This window comes from Atractosteus spatula, chromosome 25 (genome assembly GCF_055471065.1).
Source record: "Atractosteus spatula isolate fAtrSpa1 chromosome 25, fAtrSpa1.hap1, whole genome shotgun sequence".
NCBI lineage: Eukaryota > Metazoa > Chordata > Actinopteri > Semionotiformes > Lepisosteidae > Atractosteus > Atractosteus spatula.
In genome coordinates, this window is record NC_142730.1 from 6,143,373 (window position 1) to 6,162,998 (window position 19,626).

Here is a 19,626-nt window from a genome sequence, read left to right on the forward strand (position 1 = left end):
GAGACAGGCAGGGAGGGAGTGAGACAGCAGTGGGAGAGTGACAGAAGGAGTGAGACAGGCAGGGAGGGAGTGAGACAGCAGTGGGAGAGTGACAGAGGGAGTGAGACAGGCAGGGAGGAAGTGAGACAGCAGTGGGAGAGTGACAGAAGGAGTGAGACAGGCAGGGAGGGAGTGAGACAGCAGTGGGAGAGTGACAGAAGGAGTGAGACAGGCAGGGAGGGAGTGAGACAGCAGTGGGAGAGTGACAGAAGGAGTGAGACAGGCAGGGAGGGAGTGAGACAGCAGTGGGAGAGTGACAGAGAGAATGAGACAGGCAGAGGAAGAGGGAGACTGTAGGAGAGGAACAGAAGGAAGAGGAAAAAGAGAGAGAGACAAATGAAGGAGAGAGAACAACAATTAAATCCAACTTAACGCTAATAACCAGAACAACCCACTGCTAAACATGAATCACTTGTTTACAAACGAAGTCTGATTCTTTTGTCTACCAGGCACGAGAGCAGCTGTTAGCTCTCAGTGCAGATCCGCAGTGACACTCGGGGCTGTGTTGTGCAGAAGTCAAGACTGACCTACCTCAGGCAGCAGCTTATATCTGTCTTAACCACAACCGTGATTGTGACATGTGCAGTGCACAGAGCCAGGCAAAGATCACACGTGTCGTGCACTGGAACATGCTACTCCATATGTGAGGAGCACAGAGACATGCAAAGAACAGAAATGTGATGCAGAGAGACATGCAAATGTCATGGGTAGCGCACAGGAAAATGCCATTTCATACGTGAACCACGGCACCACTGCAAAGCTTAATCACTTCTCACATTTTATTGTAACAATTATCATTAACAATAATTACAAATAATGACAATTCAAGAGTTAAAATAAGGGAATCAAAACAATGGAGACAAACACATTTACAGATCTTGACCCACAGCCAGAAAAACAAGCTACATCTTCCTGCTCATCTTCCTCATGTAGCTCTACTTTAAAGCTTAAATGCAAAGGAGCAGTTTCTCTCTGACTTGCTGAGAGACAGTCACTGCCGCACTGCTATCACATACCAGCACACAGGCTGGGGAACTTCCTGCACTGGCACAAAGACACACGCTCTCACTTACACAACTGGACACACAGACACACATACTCTCCCACTCACACAGCTGTACACACATACACACACTCACAACTGTGAACACATACACACACACATACTCACACAATTGGACACACTCTCAAACTGACACAATTAGACACACACTCGCACTCACAGCTGTACACACATACACACACTCACAACAGTGAACATATACACACACACGTACTCACACAATTGGACACACTCTCAAACTGACACAATTAGACACACACTCGCACTCACAGCTGTACACACATACACACACTCACACAATCGGACGCACAGACACACACTCTCACACTCACAACTGTGAACACATACACACACTCGTACTCACACAATTGGACACACACTCTCTTTCAACCAGACACTTAGACACATGTATTCATTCTCGCACTCACACAACTGAATGCAGACACACAGTCACACAATTGACACACACAGATACCCTCCAGCACACACATACTCCTTATTTCACCAGATTCCCAAATTCGTACATTTTCCTGTTATAGCTGGTTTGCAGCAGAGCCCTGTGATAGATACAAATCACCATTCAAACACATTGTGTTGTTTAAATTATAATCAGCACTGTTTCCCCTACAAAAAGTATTTTAAAAAAACAATAATTACTCAAATATTTATCTAAAATATACAATAGCTATTGCCCAGACTCATAAAAGAATATATATATATTTTAAATGCTTTCATCTTAATGTCAGGAATAAAAGAATTTACAGGACAGACAGACAGGTATCAGTGTGTGCAGCAGAGGGCGCAGTTCACTCCCTGGCCAGCGGGGGCTCACTGTCGGAGGTGAAGAGCTCTTTGTAAAGAGGGGGGAACAGGGAGTGGACGATGAGGGGGTACAACTGGCGGAAGGAGCGCAGCTTCTCCATATGGAGAGAGCACAGGGACTTCAGCACCGCCATCTTCTGGTAGAGCTGGGAATGACACCCAGGGACGTGGTCAGCACACTGATATTTTATGGACAGGGCAGGAGTGTCCCAGTATAGCGTCTCTATGCTCCTGCACCCCCAGCACTGCCTCTCTCCTCGCTGTCCTCCCTCCCCCCTCTCCCTCTGTCCCCCTCTCCTTCCCACGTACACCCCTCCATCTCACTTTCCCTCTTCCTGCCTCACACCTCTCTGCTCCTGCTCCTTTCTCCCCCTGTCTCTCTTTCCTCTCTCCTCCCGTCCCCCCGTCCCCCCCCTCTCCTCCTGTCCCCCTGACTCCCTCTCTCTCCTCCTCCTCCTCCTCTCCCCCTCTCTCTCCTCTCTCTCCTCCTCCTCTCCCCCTGTCCCCCCTCTCTCCTCCTGTCCCCCTGACTCCCTCTCTCTCCTCCTCCTCTCCCCCTGTCCCCTCTCTCTCCTTCTCCTCTCCCCCGTCCCCCTCTCTCTCCTCCTCCTCCTCTCCCCCTCTCTCTCCTCCTCCTCTCCCCCTGCCCCCTCTCTCTCCTCCCATCCCCCTGACCCCTCTCTCTCCTCCTCCTCTCCCCCTGTCCCCCTCTCTCTCCTCCTCCTCTCCCCCGTCCCCCTCTCTCTCCTCTCTCTTCTCCTCCTCTCCCCCGTCCCCCTCTCTCTCCTCTCTCTCCTCCTCCTCTCCCCCTGCCCCCCCTCTCTCCTCCCGTCCCCCTGTCCCCCTCTCTCTCCTCCTCCTCTCCCCCTGACTCCCTCTCTCTCCTCCTCCTCTCCCCCGTCCCCCTCTCTCTCCTCTCTCTCCTCCTCCTCTCCCCCTGCCCCCCCTCTCTCCTCCTGTCCCCCTGACTCCCTCTCTCTCCTCCTCCTCCTCCTCTCCCCCTCTCTCTCCTCTCTCTCCTCCTCCTCTCCCCCTGTCCCCTCTCTCTCCTCCTGTCCCCCTGACTCCCTCTCTCTCCTCCTCCTCTCCCCCTCTCTCTCCTCTCTCTCCTCCTCCTCTCCCCCTGCCCCCCCCTCTCTCCTCCCGTCCCCCTGACCCCTCTCACCTTGCTCAGCAGGCCCGGGTGCTGGCTCCTCTGCAGGGTGTGAGTGAAGGCCAGCTCCACTCGACTGCGCAGCCTCTCCACCCGGGCTCGCTCCTGCAGCCAGGGCCGCTCTGGCCGCGAGAGAGAGAGACAGTGAGCGAGAGGACAGGGTGCGTTCTGTGCTTGTTTCTGTCTGCGCGTGCCCAGTCATGCACACCTGGGTTGATGAGCACCAGAGCGGTGAAGAGCGCCACCTCCTGTTCGCTGAGGTGCAGTGCACACAGGCTGTGGGCGAAATCGAAGATGGGCAGGATCAGGTCACTGCAGCCTGGAGAGAGAGGCAGAGGTGGACAGAGTGAACACTGATGCTCTTGTGTCTGCAGGTCTGGAATTGGAGATTTGTATCTGTATTTGTGTGTCGGTGTGTCTGCCAGTCAGTGTGTCAGCATTTCAGACTATTGCTCAGTCTGTGTATCAGTGTGTGTGTCAGTGTGTCAGTGTGTGTGTCAGTGGGTATCAGTGTGTGTATCAGGGTGTCAGTATGTGTGTCAGTGTGTCAGTGTGTGTATCAGGGTGTCAGTATGTGTATCAGGGTGTCAGTGTGTGTGGGTATCAGTGTGTGTGTCAGTGTGTCAGTGTGTGTGTCAGTGTGTGTATCAGGGTGTCAGTGTGTGTGTGTAAGTGTGTGTATCAGGGTGTCAGTGTGTGTGTGTAAGTGTGTGTATCAGGGTATCAGTGTGTGTATCAGGGTGTCAGTGTGTGTGTCAGTGTGTGTATCAGGGTGTCAGTGTGTGTGTGTAAGTTGTGTGTGTGTGGGTATCAGTGTGTGTATCAGGGTGTCAGTGTGTGTGTCAGTGTGTGTATCAGGGTGTCAGTGTGTGTGTAAGTTGTGTGTGTGTGGGTATCAGTGTGTCTCACCCAGCGACTTGAAGACTTCACTCCCAGCGTACTTCCCTTCGAAGAACACGGTGCTGTTCTCTGGATTAAACACCCGGCTCATCCGGATCAGAACCACCTCCATGGAGCCTGGACGGCAGAGAGGGAGGGTGAGGGGGGGTGTGGACAGCTCTGTGCAGCACACAGCGGTACCGGTCCAATACGGGACGGGCGGATCGGTCCGACTGACTCCCTCGCTCACCTGCTTTCAGCAGCACGATCTGGTCGTTCTGGCAGAGGTCCAGGAAGCCATCCACCCGCTTGGCGAACTCCACCACGTACTGAATGGCATCAGTCAGCCGGCAAGCACAGCGCTCCCACATCTCCTCCACCGACTGGACAGAGAGGGACAGGGGGAGAGAGAGGGACAGACAGGAACAGAGAGGGACAGGGGCACAGACAGGAACAGAGAGGGACAGACAGGGACAGGGGGAGAGAGAGGGACAGACAGGAACAGAGAGGGACAGGGGCACAGACAGGAACAGAGAGGGACAGACAGGGACAGGGGGAGAGAGAGGGACAGACAGGAACAGAGAGGGACAGGGGGACAGACAGGAACAGAGAGGGGACAAAAAAGGACAGGTGGGCAAAGAGGGACAAGTGACAGACAGGGACAGGGGCACAGAAGGACAGAGAGGTTAGAGGGACAGAGAGGGAGAAAAGGACATGGGGCTGTTAGTCCCTGTGTGTCTCTCTCGGAGCCCCCAGTGCCCAAGGGACAGGGACCTCCGCGGACGGAGCTGGTACTCAGGACGATCGCGCTCACTGGCCTCACCTTCCTCTGGTAGGCCAGCACCTCCTCCCCGCTGAAGACCTTGTAGCGCAGGGCCTGCAGATCCTCCACACGGTACTGGCAGGTCTCCCTGTGTGAACGCACAATGCTGGCGCACAGCTCATCTGCACAACAGCACACAATGACACGCAATGATGCAATGACACACAACAACAAGCATAGAGATGTCAGTGCCAGTCACAAGTTTCCCTGTGCGAGCGCACAACAGCACACCAGGACACACAGATCCACTCAACAACGTGCAGATTAAAGGTCTCACTCTATTGCAAACAAGAGAGGGCTCTGTCTTTTCAGTCTGCTCTACTCAAGACTGAAGCGAGTCCCTGTTCGCCATGCCTCTCGGGACCCAGGACCGAGCCTGGCCCACCCTCCAGCAAGCCTCGACCTCCTGCACAAGGCCGCAGGAATTTCAACCCGCAGCCACAGTCCACGAACATCAGAGATCGGCTGATCGAGCCTTGGCAGATTGATGAGGCTTCACTCAATCTGTCGGGTCTGGCTGGGCTGCACTACTGCTCCAAACGGGGAGGGTACAGCCTGCCCTGCAGGCAGAGGGCACCTCTGCTCACTGCGCTGCTCCCTGCCTTACCTATCTGCAGCAGTGAGGAAGAGGGGGGCTCCAGCGTGCTGAGGAAGGTGCTGTAGAAGTCCACCGAGCTGACATAATCCGCAGTCAGTCCCTTGTGCCCCTCTCTCAGCCCCAGGCCGGACTGGTCCGGGGAGGGCTGGCGGCTGTCCGGGGGCACGAACCGTTCAACTGTGGCAGGACGAGACAACAGGCCGTTCGGCCAATCATAACCTCCCACTTAAATTTAGTGAAAGCTACAGGCTGTTCGGCCAATCAGAGCTTCCCAACTGAGAGAAGACAACAAGACCTCCCCAGTTAAACGGCATGAAGACTACAGGGCATTTGGACAATCAAAGTTCCCGAATTAAATTGAATGAAGACAACAGAAAGTCCAGCCAGTCAAGAGTTCTCTAATTACACAGAGTGGGGAATACAGGCCCTTCAGCCAATCAGAGCTCCCTAATTAGAGCGAGTGGAGGTTACAGGCCCTCCAGCCAATCAGAGCTCCCTAATTAGAGCGAGTGGAGGTTACAGGCCCTCCAGCCAATCAGAGCTCCCTAATTAGAGCGAGTGGAGGTTACAGGCCCTCCAGCCAATCAGAGCTCCCTAATTAGAGCGAGTGGAGGTTACAGGCCCTCCAGCCAATCAGAGCTCCCTAATTAGAGCGAGTGGAGGTTACAGGCCCTCCAGCCAATCAGAGCTCCCTAATTAGAGCGAGTGGAGGTTACAGGCCCTCCAGCCAATCAGAGCTCCCTAATTAGAGCGAGTGGAGGTTACAGGCCCTCCCTGGAAGTCCACCCAGCTCCAGGGATCAGGTGTGGGCGCGGGCGGACGTGCTGCTCCCCTACCTTTCCCCTCTGTCCTGCTCCGGCCCTCGCCCCGCACCTGCGAGCTGGACACTGGGGGTGCGGTGTGGCATTTGTAGGCCGGGCCTGTGGAAGCGGCAGCTTTAACTTCGCTCTGGGAGCAGGCCAGGCAGGTGAGCCCCTCGGGCGCGTAGGCCGAGCTGTCGCGGTCCCTGTCTCCCTTGAAGGCCACGTAGGCCGAAGCCTGGGACTCGCCTAGCCGGGGCTGCCCATCGCGGAGCTCCTTGCTGGGGTACGGCACGGCGGGCTCGGCCTCCCCGGGGCTGTGCTGGAGCTTCTGCTGCTGCTGCCTGTGTCGCTCCACCTCGGCGAAGAGGGAGTCCCTCTGCCGCTTGGACATGCGGCCGAACTTCACAGCTGTCACAAGACAGGACAACTCAGAGTTACTTCGGTCAGATCCTGGTGGCTTTCTAAGGTTGTGAAGGACTGCTCACCTCCCTTCTTTCTCCCCTCCCTCCTCCCTTTCCGTTCCCTCCTGCTCCCTCCTCTCCCCTCCCTCTGTCCGCCTCCTCTCTCCCTCTATCCCTCTCCTCTCCCTCTGTCCCCCATCTGCTGCCTCCTCTCCCCTCCCTCTGTCCCCCTCCTCTCCACCTCTGTCCCCTTCCTCTCCACCTCTGTCCCCCTCTTCTCTCCCTCTGTCCCCCTCCTCTCTCCCTCTCTCCCTCTCCTCTCCGTCTGTCCCCCATCTGCTGCCTCCTCTCCCCTCCCTCTGTCCCCCTCCTCTCCACCTCTGTCCCTCTCCTCTCCCTCTGTCCCCCATCTGCTGCCTCCTCTCCCCTCCCTCTGTCCCCCTCCTCTCCACCTCTGTCCCCTTCCTCTCCACCTCTGTCCCCCTCTTCTCTCCCTCTTTCCCCCTCCTCTCTCCCTCTGACCCCCTCCTCTCTCCCTCTATCCCCCATCTGCTGCCTCCTCTCCCTCTGACCCCCTCTCTCTCCCTCTGTCCCCCACCTCCCCTCCCCGCCTGACTCCCTCCCCTCTCCCCCCCGCCCCCCCCGGGCCCCCGCCCCCCTCACCGTCGCGGCTCATGCCCTGCGCCACACACTTCTGCAGCCGGCAGTGCTGGCAGCGGTTCCGGCTGGCCCGGTCGATCAGGCAGTTCTTCTGCCGCGAGCAGGAGTACGTCACGCTGGCCTGCTGGCTGCGCCGGAAGAAGCCCTGGGGGAGACAGGAGAGCCGGATCGCTGCTGTCCGGGGGGACCCCCCACCCAGCGCGAGGGGTCACGCGCCTGCCTGCTCCCCACAGGCCAGGGAGACGGGCAGGAGGCTCCTGCACGGCACGATCCTTTCTGGTGCATTTTAGCGACGAGTGGCGGCACCAACCCTGGCTCCACTGCGCCCCCCTGTGGCTGTCAGGGGAGCTCGTCTCCCTCCCCCTGAAACCCAGCTTCACGGCGGCGGGACTCCGACGTCACCCCCTCCTGCTCACTGCTCACTGCGAGCGAACGGCATTCTGGGTAGTGAAGGATTCTGGGACTAGTGAAGCCCTGCTGTCACACTGCTGCCCTGCACTGACTTCCCACGTGGGAAATTAGCTTTGCCATCAGGTATGAGACACAACACAACACAACACAACACACAACATTAACAAATAACAGCCACACTGGTATGATGAGAAAAAAAAGAAATATATATAAAGTAAAACATACAGTGAGCAGGTTCATAGCTGTGGCAGTGACAGAAGCCTTAGTATCACTGCTCTCGAATCCAGGCAGTCTAACTCAACACCCAGGTGGAAGGAGATCAGACTCTCTGTGCAAGGGGCGGTCAGGACAGTCACTGTCCTGTCAACTCCCCTCGCCCCCGAGGGCTCGGTCGCGCTCCTCAGACTCCGGGCCCTCCCTCTGTTCCCAATCCCAGGCTCCGGGCCCTGGGAGGCCCCCCGTTTCCCCAAAAACTGCGGATGAGCTCCCAGACGAATCCGTCATCGCTTTCGCCCCTCCTGTCTCATCACTCGCTTCCCCACTCCCACCTGTACAGGTGTGTTTCATTCACCGCGAGCGCCCGTGTCCCCCAGGGGGTGCTGTGCCAGGAGCGGCGCTCTATAAAGCTGGGGTTACCCACCTTGCAGCCCTCGCAGGTGATGACCCCGTAGTGGACCCCCGACGACTTGTCGCCGCAGATCTTGCAGGGAATGACCTCGATCTGGGCTGCTCGCAGGCGGAGAGAGAAGAGGGAGAAGCTTCAGAGGGGGCGGGCAGCCCGGGCCGGACTCCCTCCTCGACCGGGAACCGCCAGCCGCCGCGTCCCCCTGGGATACGACCCCCCCCAGCGACCCCGCCCAGCCCCGGGACCCGGGCTCCAGCTGGAGGAGAGGCTGCCAGCGATGTGCCGCCGAGCTCGAACCTGCGACTTCCAGATCCTACAGCCCAAACATGCACTCACAGCGAGCGCCTATACCGGCTGAGACACTCGGGGACCCCAGTGGCCCCCTTTACACACCTTGGAAAGCATCTGAAGAAACATTCAAATCTGAAGCCCTGCAGTTACAAGAGTGGCCACCGGAGGGAGGCATGACAGCGCGCTGTCGGAGTGTGAGTGGGGAACAGGGAGTCCGGCATTTAGCAAGATTTTCAATAATGAGTAGATGAGCTAGATCAGAGAGGCAGATCAGACTCCCGGTGTGCCAGTGTGTGTTAAGTGTCTCAGTGTACCTGTGCATGTGTGTATGTGTGTGTGACACTCCAGTAAATTCAAAGCCCACCCTCACCTCAGCCTCCCAGAGAACAAACGTGCCACACGCACACTCACTCACACACACAGCCCAGACCACAGGCCACTGCTGTCCTCATTCACACACTGATCGAACCTGACACTCTCAGAGCTACAGGAAGGAGCTGGGGGGGAGAGATTGACAGCTCAGTCCCAGTCCTGCGTCTGAGATGAAAAGGCAACTGCTTGTTCTTCAAGGAGGAGAGTGACCAACGCTCAGTGCAGAGGACAGCGGCCATCTCCGAGAGAGAGCCACTCAGTGCAGAGGACAGCGGTCATCTCCGAGAGCCACTCAGTGTAGAAGACAGTGGTCATTTCTGTGACCTGTGCAGAGGACAGTGGTCATCTCTGTGAGAGAGCCACTTAGTGCAGAGGACAGCGGTCATCTCCGAGAGAGAGCTACTCAGTGCAGAGGACAGTGGTCATCTCTGTTCCTCTCTGAGGGAGAGCCACAGGTGGAAATTAAGACATGCTTCAAGAACTGAGAACAGGGAGGCATGTCTTTACACAAAGGCTGGTGGGAGTCTGGAACAAACTTCCTAAACACTGCTGGCGGACGTTCCCCGAGGTCTTTCACGAAACCGCTGGACGAGATCCTCGGATCGCCAGGTCATCCAGGCTTACAGATGCTGGCAAGGCCACAGTCCAGTGACCACAGCGACCCTTCGCGAGGACAGTCTCAGCAGCCAGACAGACTGGCCCCTCGTCCACCTCCACACTTGCCCTGACCTCCTGGAAGACAGCTGGGGGCAAGGGACCCCCGGGTGCCGCTGGTACTGGCTGCTAGATTCACGCCGGTGCCGTTTGGAATCTGGAATCGTTCGTGTGGCGTTTTTCTGTGTGTGTTTCCCCAGAGGTCGGAACATCGTTAGAGACACAGAGAGAGAGAGTCATTCGAAAACGTTGCGCGGTCAAGAACAAAGCTGGGGGGGGTCATGTCGTTAACCACGGCCTCGTCTGAAGTGGTTTCCCAGGACTCTCTCGATCTGAGTACCCCTCTTTCAAGCAGCTCTCTCGATCCGCTCGCTCCCTCTCCTTCTCGCTCACACGGGAGAGCTGCCAGTAATTCTGTCTTTCATCTGCTGCCGGTCTGCCAGGAATACCCCCCCCCCCCTCTTCAAATGTCACCCCCCCACCCAGCCGGCAGCCTGGCGGCCAGCCGCACAGAGCTTTACAGCGCGCACTCGCGTCTGGGGTCAGAGTCTGTGTGTCAGTGTCAGCGTGTCAGTGTGTGTGATCTACTGTGTGTGTCAGCGTGTGTGATCGACTGTGTGTGTCAGTGTGTGTGATCCAGTGTGTGTCAGCGTGTGTGGTCTACTTTGTGTCAGCATCAGTGTGTGATCGACTGTGTGTCAGCGTGTGTGATCTACTTTGTGTCAGCGTCAGTGTGTGTGATCGACTGTGTGTCAGTATGTGTGATTGCCTTTGTGTGTCAGTGTGTGTGCTCACCTGTGTGTGTCATTGTGTGTAACCACCTGTATGTGTCAGTGTTAGTGTGTACACTCACCTGTGTGTGATCACCTGTGTGTGTCAGTGTGACAATGTGTGATTCAGTGTGTCTGATAACACGTGTGACAGGTGGTGTGTGTCTATATGTAGGTCAGTGTGTGTTCTCACCTGTGTGTGTGTCAGTGTCTCAGTCAGGGGCTCACAGTCATATTGAACAAAACAAACTGTCTGGCAGCTTGAGACACTTTTTGCCCCAGTGCAGTGCAGTGGGTTAGCGACAGCAAGTCTCTTGTCAAATGATGAACTGATCTTCAGTCCTGGGACCAATTAACCAATTAAGTTCCAATTAAGCAATTAAGTATTTAAGTATGGGAATTGGACACGGCTGAGCTGCAGTTTGGAGCAGCTGAGGAAGACCAGCTCCTGATCGTACTGAAATGAAGACAAACCTCCAGCCCAGCAGCAGGAAGTGAGAGTGTGCTGGGCAGGCTGGTTTCCTGACACCCTGTGGGTGTGAAGTCAGCGAAAGTGTTGCTGCCACCCTACCAGAGGGCACAGGCAGAGGCAGGAGGAGGAGGAGGAGGGGGTGGAACACACAGACTTAGAAACCACACTTGAGCTGAACACAGAGAACCGTGGGCTTCCTAATACACACGAGACACACTGGTGCACCCTCTCAGACACACTGACACACTTTCGACTCTCAGACACACCGGGACACACTCTCAGACACACTGAGACACACTGTCAGACACTCTCAGACACACTGAGACACACTGTCAGACACACTGATGCACACTGTCAGACACACCGAGACACACTGTCAGACACACTGAGACACACTGAGACAAACTTTCAGACACACCGATGCACTCTCTCAGACACACCAATGCACTCTCTCAGACACACTGAGACACACTTTCAGACACACACTATCAGACACTCTCAGACACACCGATGCACTCTCTCAGACACACTCTCAGACACACTCTGAGCCCCCCAGTCTGAGTTGGGGGTTACCGGGAGCCCAAGAGAGAGCAGGAGGTGGGATCTGTGCAGGAGGGGTGTGGGGGGAGGGAGCAGGTCGAGAGAGAGATGCCTGTGCGTGTTTCTGTGAACGCGTTTGATCTCCAAGCCCTCGCGCTGCTGAGAGCAAGTTTCCTCTCCCAGTGGTTGGAAACCAGATTTACTGACAGAACAAAGGCACTTCCTGCACGCAGCACGTAGGCAAGGCTCTCAGCTTCGGATCTCTCTGTTTTTTTTAAAAAAAATGTTTTTCTTTAATCAGCATTAAAACGCACCGCATGCGTCTGGAAACTCCTCTGCCAGGCCGAAATTAACGTGGGCTATTTTTAGAAAAAAATGTAATGAACACTTCAATCGCTCCTTTCATCTTATCTCTGAGCAAACTGAAAAAGAAACTCAGTCTAACTCATTCATATCTTCAAACTTCAAAACACCCCCAGGCACTGAATCATTCAGAATATTTACAATTTCACACTACCACTCCTTCATCATCATCAGAGCTGGAGAGTCACTCAGTCCAGCTCCTCTGTATCTTCACAATAACACTCCTTCATCATCATCAGAGCTGGAGAGTAACTGTAGAGACACTCAGTTCAGCTCCTCTGTATCTTCACACTAACACTCCTTCATCATCATCAGAGCTGTAGAGTAACTGTAGAGACACTCAGTCCAGCTCCTCTGTATCTTCACATGAACACTCCTTCATCATCATCAGAGCTGTAGAGTAACTGTACAGACACTCAGTCCAGCTCCTCTGTATCTTCACATGAACACTCCTTCATCATCATCAGAGCTGTAGAGGAACTGTACAGACACTCAGTCCAGCTCCCCTGTATCTTCACATGAACACTCCTTCATCATCATCAGAGCTGGAGAGTAACTGTACAGACACTCAGTCCAGCTCCCCTGTATCTTCACATTAAGAGTATTATCATACAGTATGTCAAGGTTATTAAGTATTTTTAAGATAGTACTGGCAGTCACAGTAAAAAGCACAGTTCAGTACAGCCTAGTGAGATCAGGATAAATACACAGTACAGTGCAGTAAAGCCCAGTGAGATCAGGGTAAGAGCACAGTACAGTGCAGTAAAGCCCAGTGAAATCAGGGTAAGAGCACAGTACAGTGCAGTACAGCCCAGTGAGATCAGGGTAAAAGCACAGTACAGTGCAGTAAAGCCCAGTGAGATCAGGATAAAAGCACAGTACAGTGCAGTAAAGCCCAGGGTAAAACCCCGCCAAGATGGGGTAAAGTCTGATACCTGCTAGCTGAGTAAATGCACATGGTGTAATCAGGGTAAAACCATGATCAAATCCTACGAGCGCTGGCTCCGGGGGGACAGCGTGTGAGCGATCGTGTGTGCGTGAGCGTCTCGGTGTGTCGACTCCAGGCTCTGCTCTGTCACCCTGTGGGTTAACACCCTGGCCCCAACAGTGCAACCACAAACCCCAGTGAGAGTGAGTCAGGCGCGCCGAGGCAGCAGCGCCATCACGCAGCCAGCGAAGACACCGGCGGGGGGCTCGGCCCGGGCGACCTCCTCCCCGCACCCGGCGTCCACCCCACTTCCCGCCAGACCCGCGCCTCCTTAAACCGACTGCCTTTCACTGGACGGACTGAGGCTCAGTAATTACTGCTCGATTAACAGCGGAGACGTTACGCTCTTGCTTAAGCACTCACTTTGCTGGGGGACTCGGCTGTCCCTGTGCGATTTCACGATGGGGACTTAGAAGGCCTGTTTTTTTTTTAAAAAAAGGAAAAAAACCTTCCAATACTGGACTGTTTAACATGAGCTGCAAGGAAACTGAAGAGGCCACGAGAATTAACTCCATTAGGGGCGCAACGAAGTCATTAAGAGCCGGAAGACACTGTCATCGCAGAGAGCAGGGCTGGGAAGCCCTTGTTTAATTGACTTCACATCTAATTAACCAGCACGCTTAATTGAATTAATCTGCACAGCAGGAGCCAGATCTGGGGCCTTCTTTAACTGGCCCTACAGAAATGCTAGTGCAATCAATGGGACTTGGTAAAAGGGGGGCGGCAGGGGCCAGCAGGGGCCAGCAGGGGGCAGTAGCACAGCCGTGGGGAAGGAGCCGTGCCCGCGCTGGAGTCGTGGTGTGTGAGCGCGCCCGTGTCGTCTCGGCGATAAGCGCGCAGCAACAGCGGCTGCCCTGCTTAGACTGAAACCCCTCTGGGGTGAGGAAGAGCTTTCGAAGCTTCTCAATCACAACAATCAGTGACAAGATACTGACACAGATATTCTGTCTCGCTCTTTCTATGACTTCGGCTCCACCCTCTCTCTCTGCCTCCTCTCTTTTACAAGCGTAGAGACACCCAGTCCAGCTGCTCTGTATCTTCACATGAACACTCCTTCATCATCATCAGAGCTGGAGAGTCACTGTAGAGACACTCAGTCCAGCTCCTCTGTATCTTCACATGAACACTCCTTCATCATCATCAGAGCTGTAGAGTAACTGTACACTCAGCCCAGCTCCTCTGTATCTTCACACGAACACTCCTTCATCATCATCAGAGCTGGAGAGTAACTGTACAGACACTCAGTCCAGCTCCTCTGTATCTTCACACTAACACTCCTTCATCATCATCAGAGCTGTAGAGTAACTGTACAGACACTCAGTCCAGCTCCTCTGTATCTTCACATGAACACTCCTTCATCATCATCAGAGCTGGAGAGTCACTGTACAGACACTCAGTCCAGCTCCTCTGTATCTTCACATGAACACTCCTTCATCATCATCAGAGATGGAGAGTAACTGTACAGACACTCAGTCCAGCTCCTCTGTATCTTCACATGAACACTCCTTCATCATCATCAGAGCTGGAGAGTAACTTTATCTCTGTCTTATCAACAACTTGACATTAACAATCCTCTCATCACCGCCATCTGTAGACATCTGTCAGGTCTGTGGAAGAACTGTAAAGAAAAGCTGGTTCACTATCTTGTCAGCAACTTCAGATAGACAGTCCCTGACTATGAGTCCCTGACTAGAAGATTATGAGAAAAAACAATCAGGCTTGTTTGGCTCATCAACGCAAAACGCAATCTGGTCCATCAATAACTTCCACCTTGAGGCTGCGTATCGTGACCTCTTCTCCGCCCCTTGACCTTTAAAGATAAGCGCATCGCCAAAGACGGGGCAGGGCTGAGATCCGATCTGCGCCAGTGTTCTCAGGTACTGAAGAGTGACCCAGATTGGCACAGCCTGGTCCCAGCGAGGTGCTCAAGGTATGTGTGCGTGTGTGTGTTTGTGTGCGTGCCCAGAGAGTCAGGCTTTCATTTTGCTTCATGGATCTGAGACAGTTTAGCTGGGAAAAATTCCAATTTAAAGCACTCATGTTACTGGAGACAGCTTAATTAGGAATAAGATACGTGACTGTCTGTCATTATCTGTCTGTTCATTGTGTGGGTCTGTATCTGTCTGTGGTGTGGGTCTATCTGTCTGTCCATAGTTTGGGTCTGTATCTGTCTGTGGTGTGGGTCTATGTCTGTTCATGATGCAGGTCTATACCTGTCTGTCTGTGGTGTGGGTCTATGTCTGTTCATGATGCAGGTCTATACCTGTCTGTCTGTGGTGTGAATCTGCCTAGCTGTCCATTCATGATGTGGGCCTGTCTATCTGTTTGTCTCCTGGTTGTGTGTATCTGTGCTGTGGGCCAATCTGTTTGCCTATCAATCTGTCAGTTTATCAAGTATCACTTTCACAGCACAGCACAGAGATAGAGAGACCTAGAAGTGAGAGAGAGGTAAGTTTTACATAAAAGCAGAGGCCACAGATGACTGTGATAGTCTTATAGGAGAGATAGCATCAGCATGCAAGATAGTGTAGAGACAGCATGCAGAGGGGGAGGAGAGAGGGAGAGACTGAAGGAGAGAGAACAGAGGCAAGAAAGGAAGAAAAACAGGACACGCTCAGTGACCACAGCCTGACCATAGAAACTGGACACAGTCAGACCTGGCTGCTCAGAGGAGACAGGCTGTGTTCTGCTTGCAGCAGGTAGAAACATAGACAGAGATTCAGATTTCTACTGCACTGTGAGCCTGTCTCTCAATAATAATAATACAGTGTGTGATCTCCTGTCACAGCCTGAGGAACAGACAGTGAGCCTGTCTCTCAATAATAATAATACAGTGTGTGATCTCCTGTCACAGCCTGAGGAACAGTGAGCCTGTCAATTCAATTTTCAATTCAGTTCAATTCAAGGTGCTTTATTAGCATGACCGATGGGTACAATCAGTGTTGCCAAAGCAAATAAAAATAATAAACTTAGCATGAAACAAAACAAAATTAAAAGTAAAATAAAATCTACAGACATATTACAGACATTTACAACATAGACATATCATAAAATATTTACATATACTGTAAACATATTGAGCATTACTGGGAGACAGACTCACTGTTCCTCAGGCTGTGACAGGAGATCACATACTGGGCTGCCAGTTCTCTCCTCCCTCTCCCAGTAGGATTGGGACCCGTTGTGATTCTGGCAGGTGTGGGAACTCTGGGACTAGATTTCTGAATTTGGGGAAGAATGTTTCTCTAATCCCAGAGTATCTTTCACAGTGCAGTAGGAAGGGCACCTCCAAGCCTGTCTCTCAGTAACAACTTGCTAGTTGTTGTTGCTTTTGCTTAACCTTTGACCCTGGTATGTAATTCTCTGGGGTGTGAGAGACAGAACGACAAGGGTGAGAGAAAGATCTTCCCTAAACTCAGAAATCTAACCCCAGAATTCCCACACTTGCCAGAATCACAACGGGTCCCAATCCTACTGGGAGAGGGAGGAGCGAACTCAGCTGAACTGGCAGCCCAGTATATGATCTCCTGTCACAGCCTGAGGAACAGTGAGTCTGTCTCTCAATAATAATAATACAGTGTGTGAACTCCTGTCACAGCCTGAGGAACAGTGAGCCTGTCTCTCAATAATAATAATACAGTGTGTGAACTCCTGTCACAGCCTGAGGAACAGTGAGCCTGTCTCTCAATAATAATAATACAGTGTGTGAACTCCTGTCACAGCCTGAGGAACAGTGAGCCTGTCTCTCAATAATAATAATACAGTGTGTGATCTCCTGTCCCAGCCTGAGGAACAGACAGTGAGCCTGTCTCTCAATAATAATAATACAGTGTGTGAACTCCTGTCACAGCCTGAGGAACAGTGAGCCTGTCTCTCAATAATAATAATACAGTGTGTGAACTCCTGTCACAGCCTGAGGAACAGTGAGCCTGTCTCTCAATAATAATAATACAGTGTGTGAACTCCTGTCACAGCCTGAGGAACAGTGAGCCTGTCTCTCAATAATAATAATACAGTGTGTGATCTCCTGTCCCAGCCTGAGGAACAGACAGTGAGCCTGTCTCTCAATAATAATAATACAGTGTGTGAACTCCTGTCACAGCCTGAGGAACAGTGAGCCTGTCTCTCAATAATAATAATAGTGTGTGAACTCCTGTCACAGCCTGAGGAACAGTGAGCCTGTCTCCCAGTAATGCTCAATATGTTTACAGTATATGTCAATATTTTATGATATGTCTCTGTTGTAAATGTCTGTAGAGTTTATTTTACTTTTATTTTCTGTTTTGTTTCATCTTCCTTTTATCATTTCTATTTGCTGTGGCAACACTGATTGTACCCATCGGTCATGCTAATAAAGCGCCTTGAACTGAACTGAACCGAACCGAACTGAAAGAGGAGAGAGGGGAGAGAGGAGGAGCTGTCTCCCAGGCCCGCGCCTGCGCCGGTGCTCCACGCGGACGTTCATCGACGCCATCAACTGCCGTTAACTGCCATTTGTCATGTTCTCCCCCCCCCACCCCACCCCTCCCGGCCGTAGGGCAGCGTGGGCAGCGTGTCCGCGCCGGAGCGGAATTTCCACAGCTCGGGCCGCGTCACCGCCCGAAGGCCTTTCAGGAGAAACCCGCCAGAGCCGCTCCTGCCCGCCCTCAAGAGGCGACGCCGCTGTGGCAGACAGTCGCCGCGCCCGTTTTCGCCATCGACCTGTGCCTGCCAGCTCAGGCAATACGGCCTTTTGAGAGGGAGAAAGGACACACACACACACAGACACACAAAAAAAAACCCCCGGAAGATTCACAGCCCGGACCTCTTCAAAAAACCGAAACCCAGCAAAGCGCCGATAAAAGCCGACGTCTCCCTGCGCCGGCGCTTCAAACACTCGCCACCTTAAACACTTCAGAATTCACACCTGCGTCTCATAACAAAGGTGGCGAAAAAAAAAACCCTCCCTTCAAGACTTCAAAGGACAAATAACAACAGAAAACAAGACTCGCAACTTCAAACCCGCGGCGGAACTTGACGACCTTGCAGTTTCCAAACTTCAAAAAAAAAAAATGTCCCACCTTCACAATTTTTTTGACTACTTCAAAAAAAAAACACAACCTTTCGCATGCCGAACGAAAGACAAAAACACACACACACACACACACAAATGTCACCGCGCCTGGCCTGGGCTTCAGAAGTCTTGAAAGCGATTCAGAGTGAGACGATTTCAGTAAATGTCACAAGGAGGACAGGGTCTTATTGTACAGAGCGAGAAACCGCATCTCCTCAGAACAGAACCGGCCGCCGGGCCACACGCCGCGGTGCATGGAGACCTGCGTCTCAGACCATCGGGGAACTTTGGGAACAAATTTCAGCAGAATCACCTAACGACGCTCTGCTTGCTCGCCATATTTTCTCAAAGCCATTTCATGGTGCGGCCGCGAAGAGATCTTTCCCCGTCACCTTTAAGCCACTGTGCAGTCCTCTCAAAGTGGTGTTGCTGTGATTGTGCCGTTATCTCAAAACATATTTGCAAACACTGTGCTGCGTCATCTCAAAGTGATTTTTTTGCAATGATTCCGCTCATATCTCGAAGCAAATACGCAATGATTTTGCTGTCGTGACTGTAGCGGTACAATGATTTTTGTACCTCTAAGCTCTTTTTGTTGTCTCAGAGAGATTAGGCAATGCTTTTTCGACATTATCTGGAAGCAATACTGTAGCGATTTTGCTATGTTGTCTCAGTGATTTTCAAATAATGGTGTTTTGTCTCCCAAAATAATTTTGCTATACAATGTTAAAGCAATTTTGCTTTATTTTTTTCAAAGCAAATCATGATTTTTCTACACTGTCTTAAAGCAGTATTGTAACGATTTTGTTACATTTTCTTACAGTAATCTTGTGACGATTTTGCTGCATTGCCCCAAAACAACTTTGCTGTTACTTTGCTACATTTCATTTTTCAATGCAAATTTGTAAGGATTCTGCTACCTCATCTTAAAACAATAACATTTTGCGACAATGTTTTGTGACATAAAACAATATTGTAAAAATGTTGCTACATTGTCTTAAAACAATATTGTAACAATTTTGCTACATTGTCTTGATGGAGTAATGATTTTGCTACATTTTCTAAAAAACAATATTGTAAAGATTTTGCTACATATTCTTAAAACAATATTGTAAAAAAAATTTCTACACTGTCTTAAAACAATATTGTAACAATTTTGCTACAGTACACTGTCTTAAAACAATACCGTAACGATTTTGCTACATTGTCTTGATGGAGAAACGTAACAATTTTGCTACATATTCTTAAAACAATACTGGACTGGTTTTTCTACTTTGTCTTAAAATGATACCATAACGATTTTGCTTCACTGTCTTAAAAGAATATTGTAACAATTTTGCTACATTGTCTTGACAGAGTAACGATTTTGCTACATTTTCTAAAAAACAATATTGTAAAAAATTTGCTACACTGTCTTAAAACAATATTGTAACAATTTTGCTACATTGTCTTGATGGAGAATTGTAACAATTTTGCTACATATTCTTAAAAGAATATTGTAACGGTTTTGGTACATATTCTTAAAACAATACCGTAACGATTTTGCTTCACTGTCTTAAAAGAATATTGTAATGATTTTGCTACATTGTCTTGAAAGAATATTGTAATGATTTTGCTCCATTGTCTTGAAAGAATCATTGAAACGATTCTGCGACAGATCCCCGGCGATTTTGCTGTCACTCTGCTACACTGTTTCCCGGTGCCTCACCGATCGCTTTCGTCACATCGTCTCGAAATCGATCTTGCAATGCCCTGCCACAGCCGCGGGGGCCCGCGGTGCAGACCCGTTGCCAGCCTGTTTGCTGCTGTTGCTGTTTCTGCTCGGCTTTCGTCAGGGAAAATAGCT

General features: G+C 51.8%; 1 protein-coding gene across 2 annotated transcripts in view; it reads right to left on the bottom strand.

Annotated features, from left to right (window-relative positions):
* Positions 1-807: 807 nt before the first annotated feature.
* rorc (RAR-related orphan receptor C) overlaps positions 808-19,626 on the bottom strand; it is a 34,054-nt gene continuing 15,235 nt past the window's right edge. The window contains exons 3-12 of one of the 2 annotated variants that reach the window (XM_088905552.1): positions 8,293-8,378; positions 7,245-7,386; positions 6,214-6,588; positions 5,387-5,554; positions 4,780-4,901; positions 4,207-4,339; positions 3,987-4,094; positions 3,286-3,396; positions 3,090-3,199; positions 808-2,058 (exon numbers count right to left, since the gene is read on the bottom strand). In XM_088905552.1, the coding sequence (XP_088761678.1) occupies positions 1,909-2,058; positions 3,090-3,199; positions 3,286-3,396; positions 3,987-4,094; positions 4,207-4,339; positions 4,780-4,901; positions 5,387-5,554; positions 6,214-6,588; positions 7,245-7,386; positions 8,293-8,378 (1,505 nt within the window). In that variant the 3' untranslated portion in view covers positions 808-1,908. Of the gene's footprint in view, positions 2,071-3,089; positions 3,200-3,285; positions 3,397-3,986; positions 4,095-4,206; positions 4,340-4,779; positions 4,902-5,386; positions 5,555-6,213; positions 6,589-7,244; positions 7,387-8,292; positions 8,379-19,626 lie in introns of both variants that reach the window. The other variant, XM_088905550.1, reaches the window with a different exon arrangement.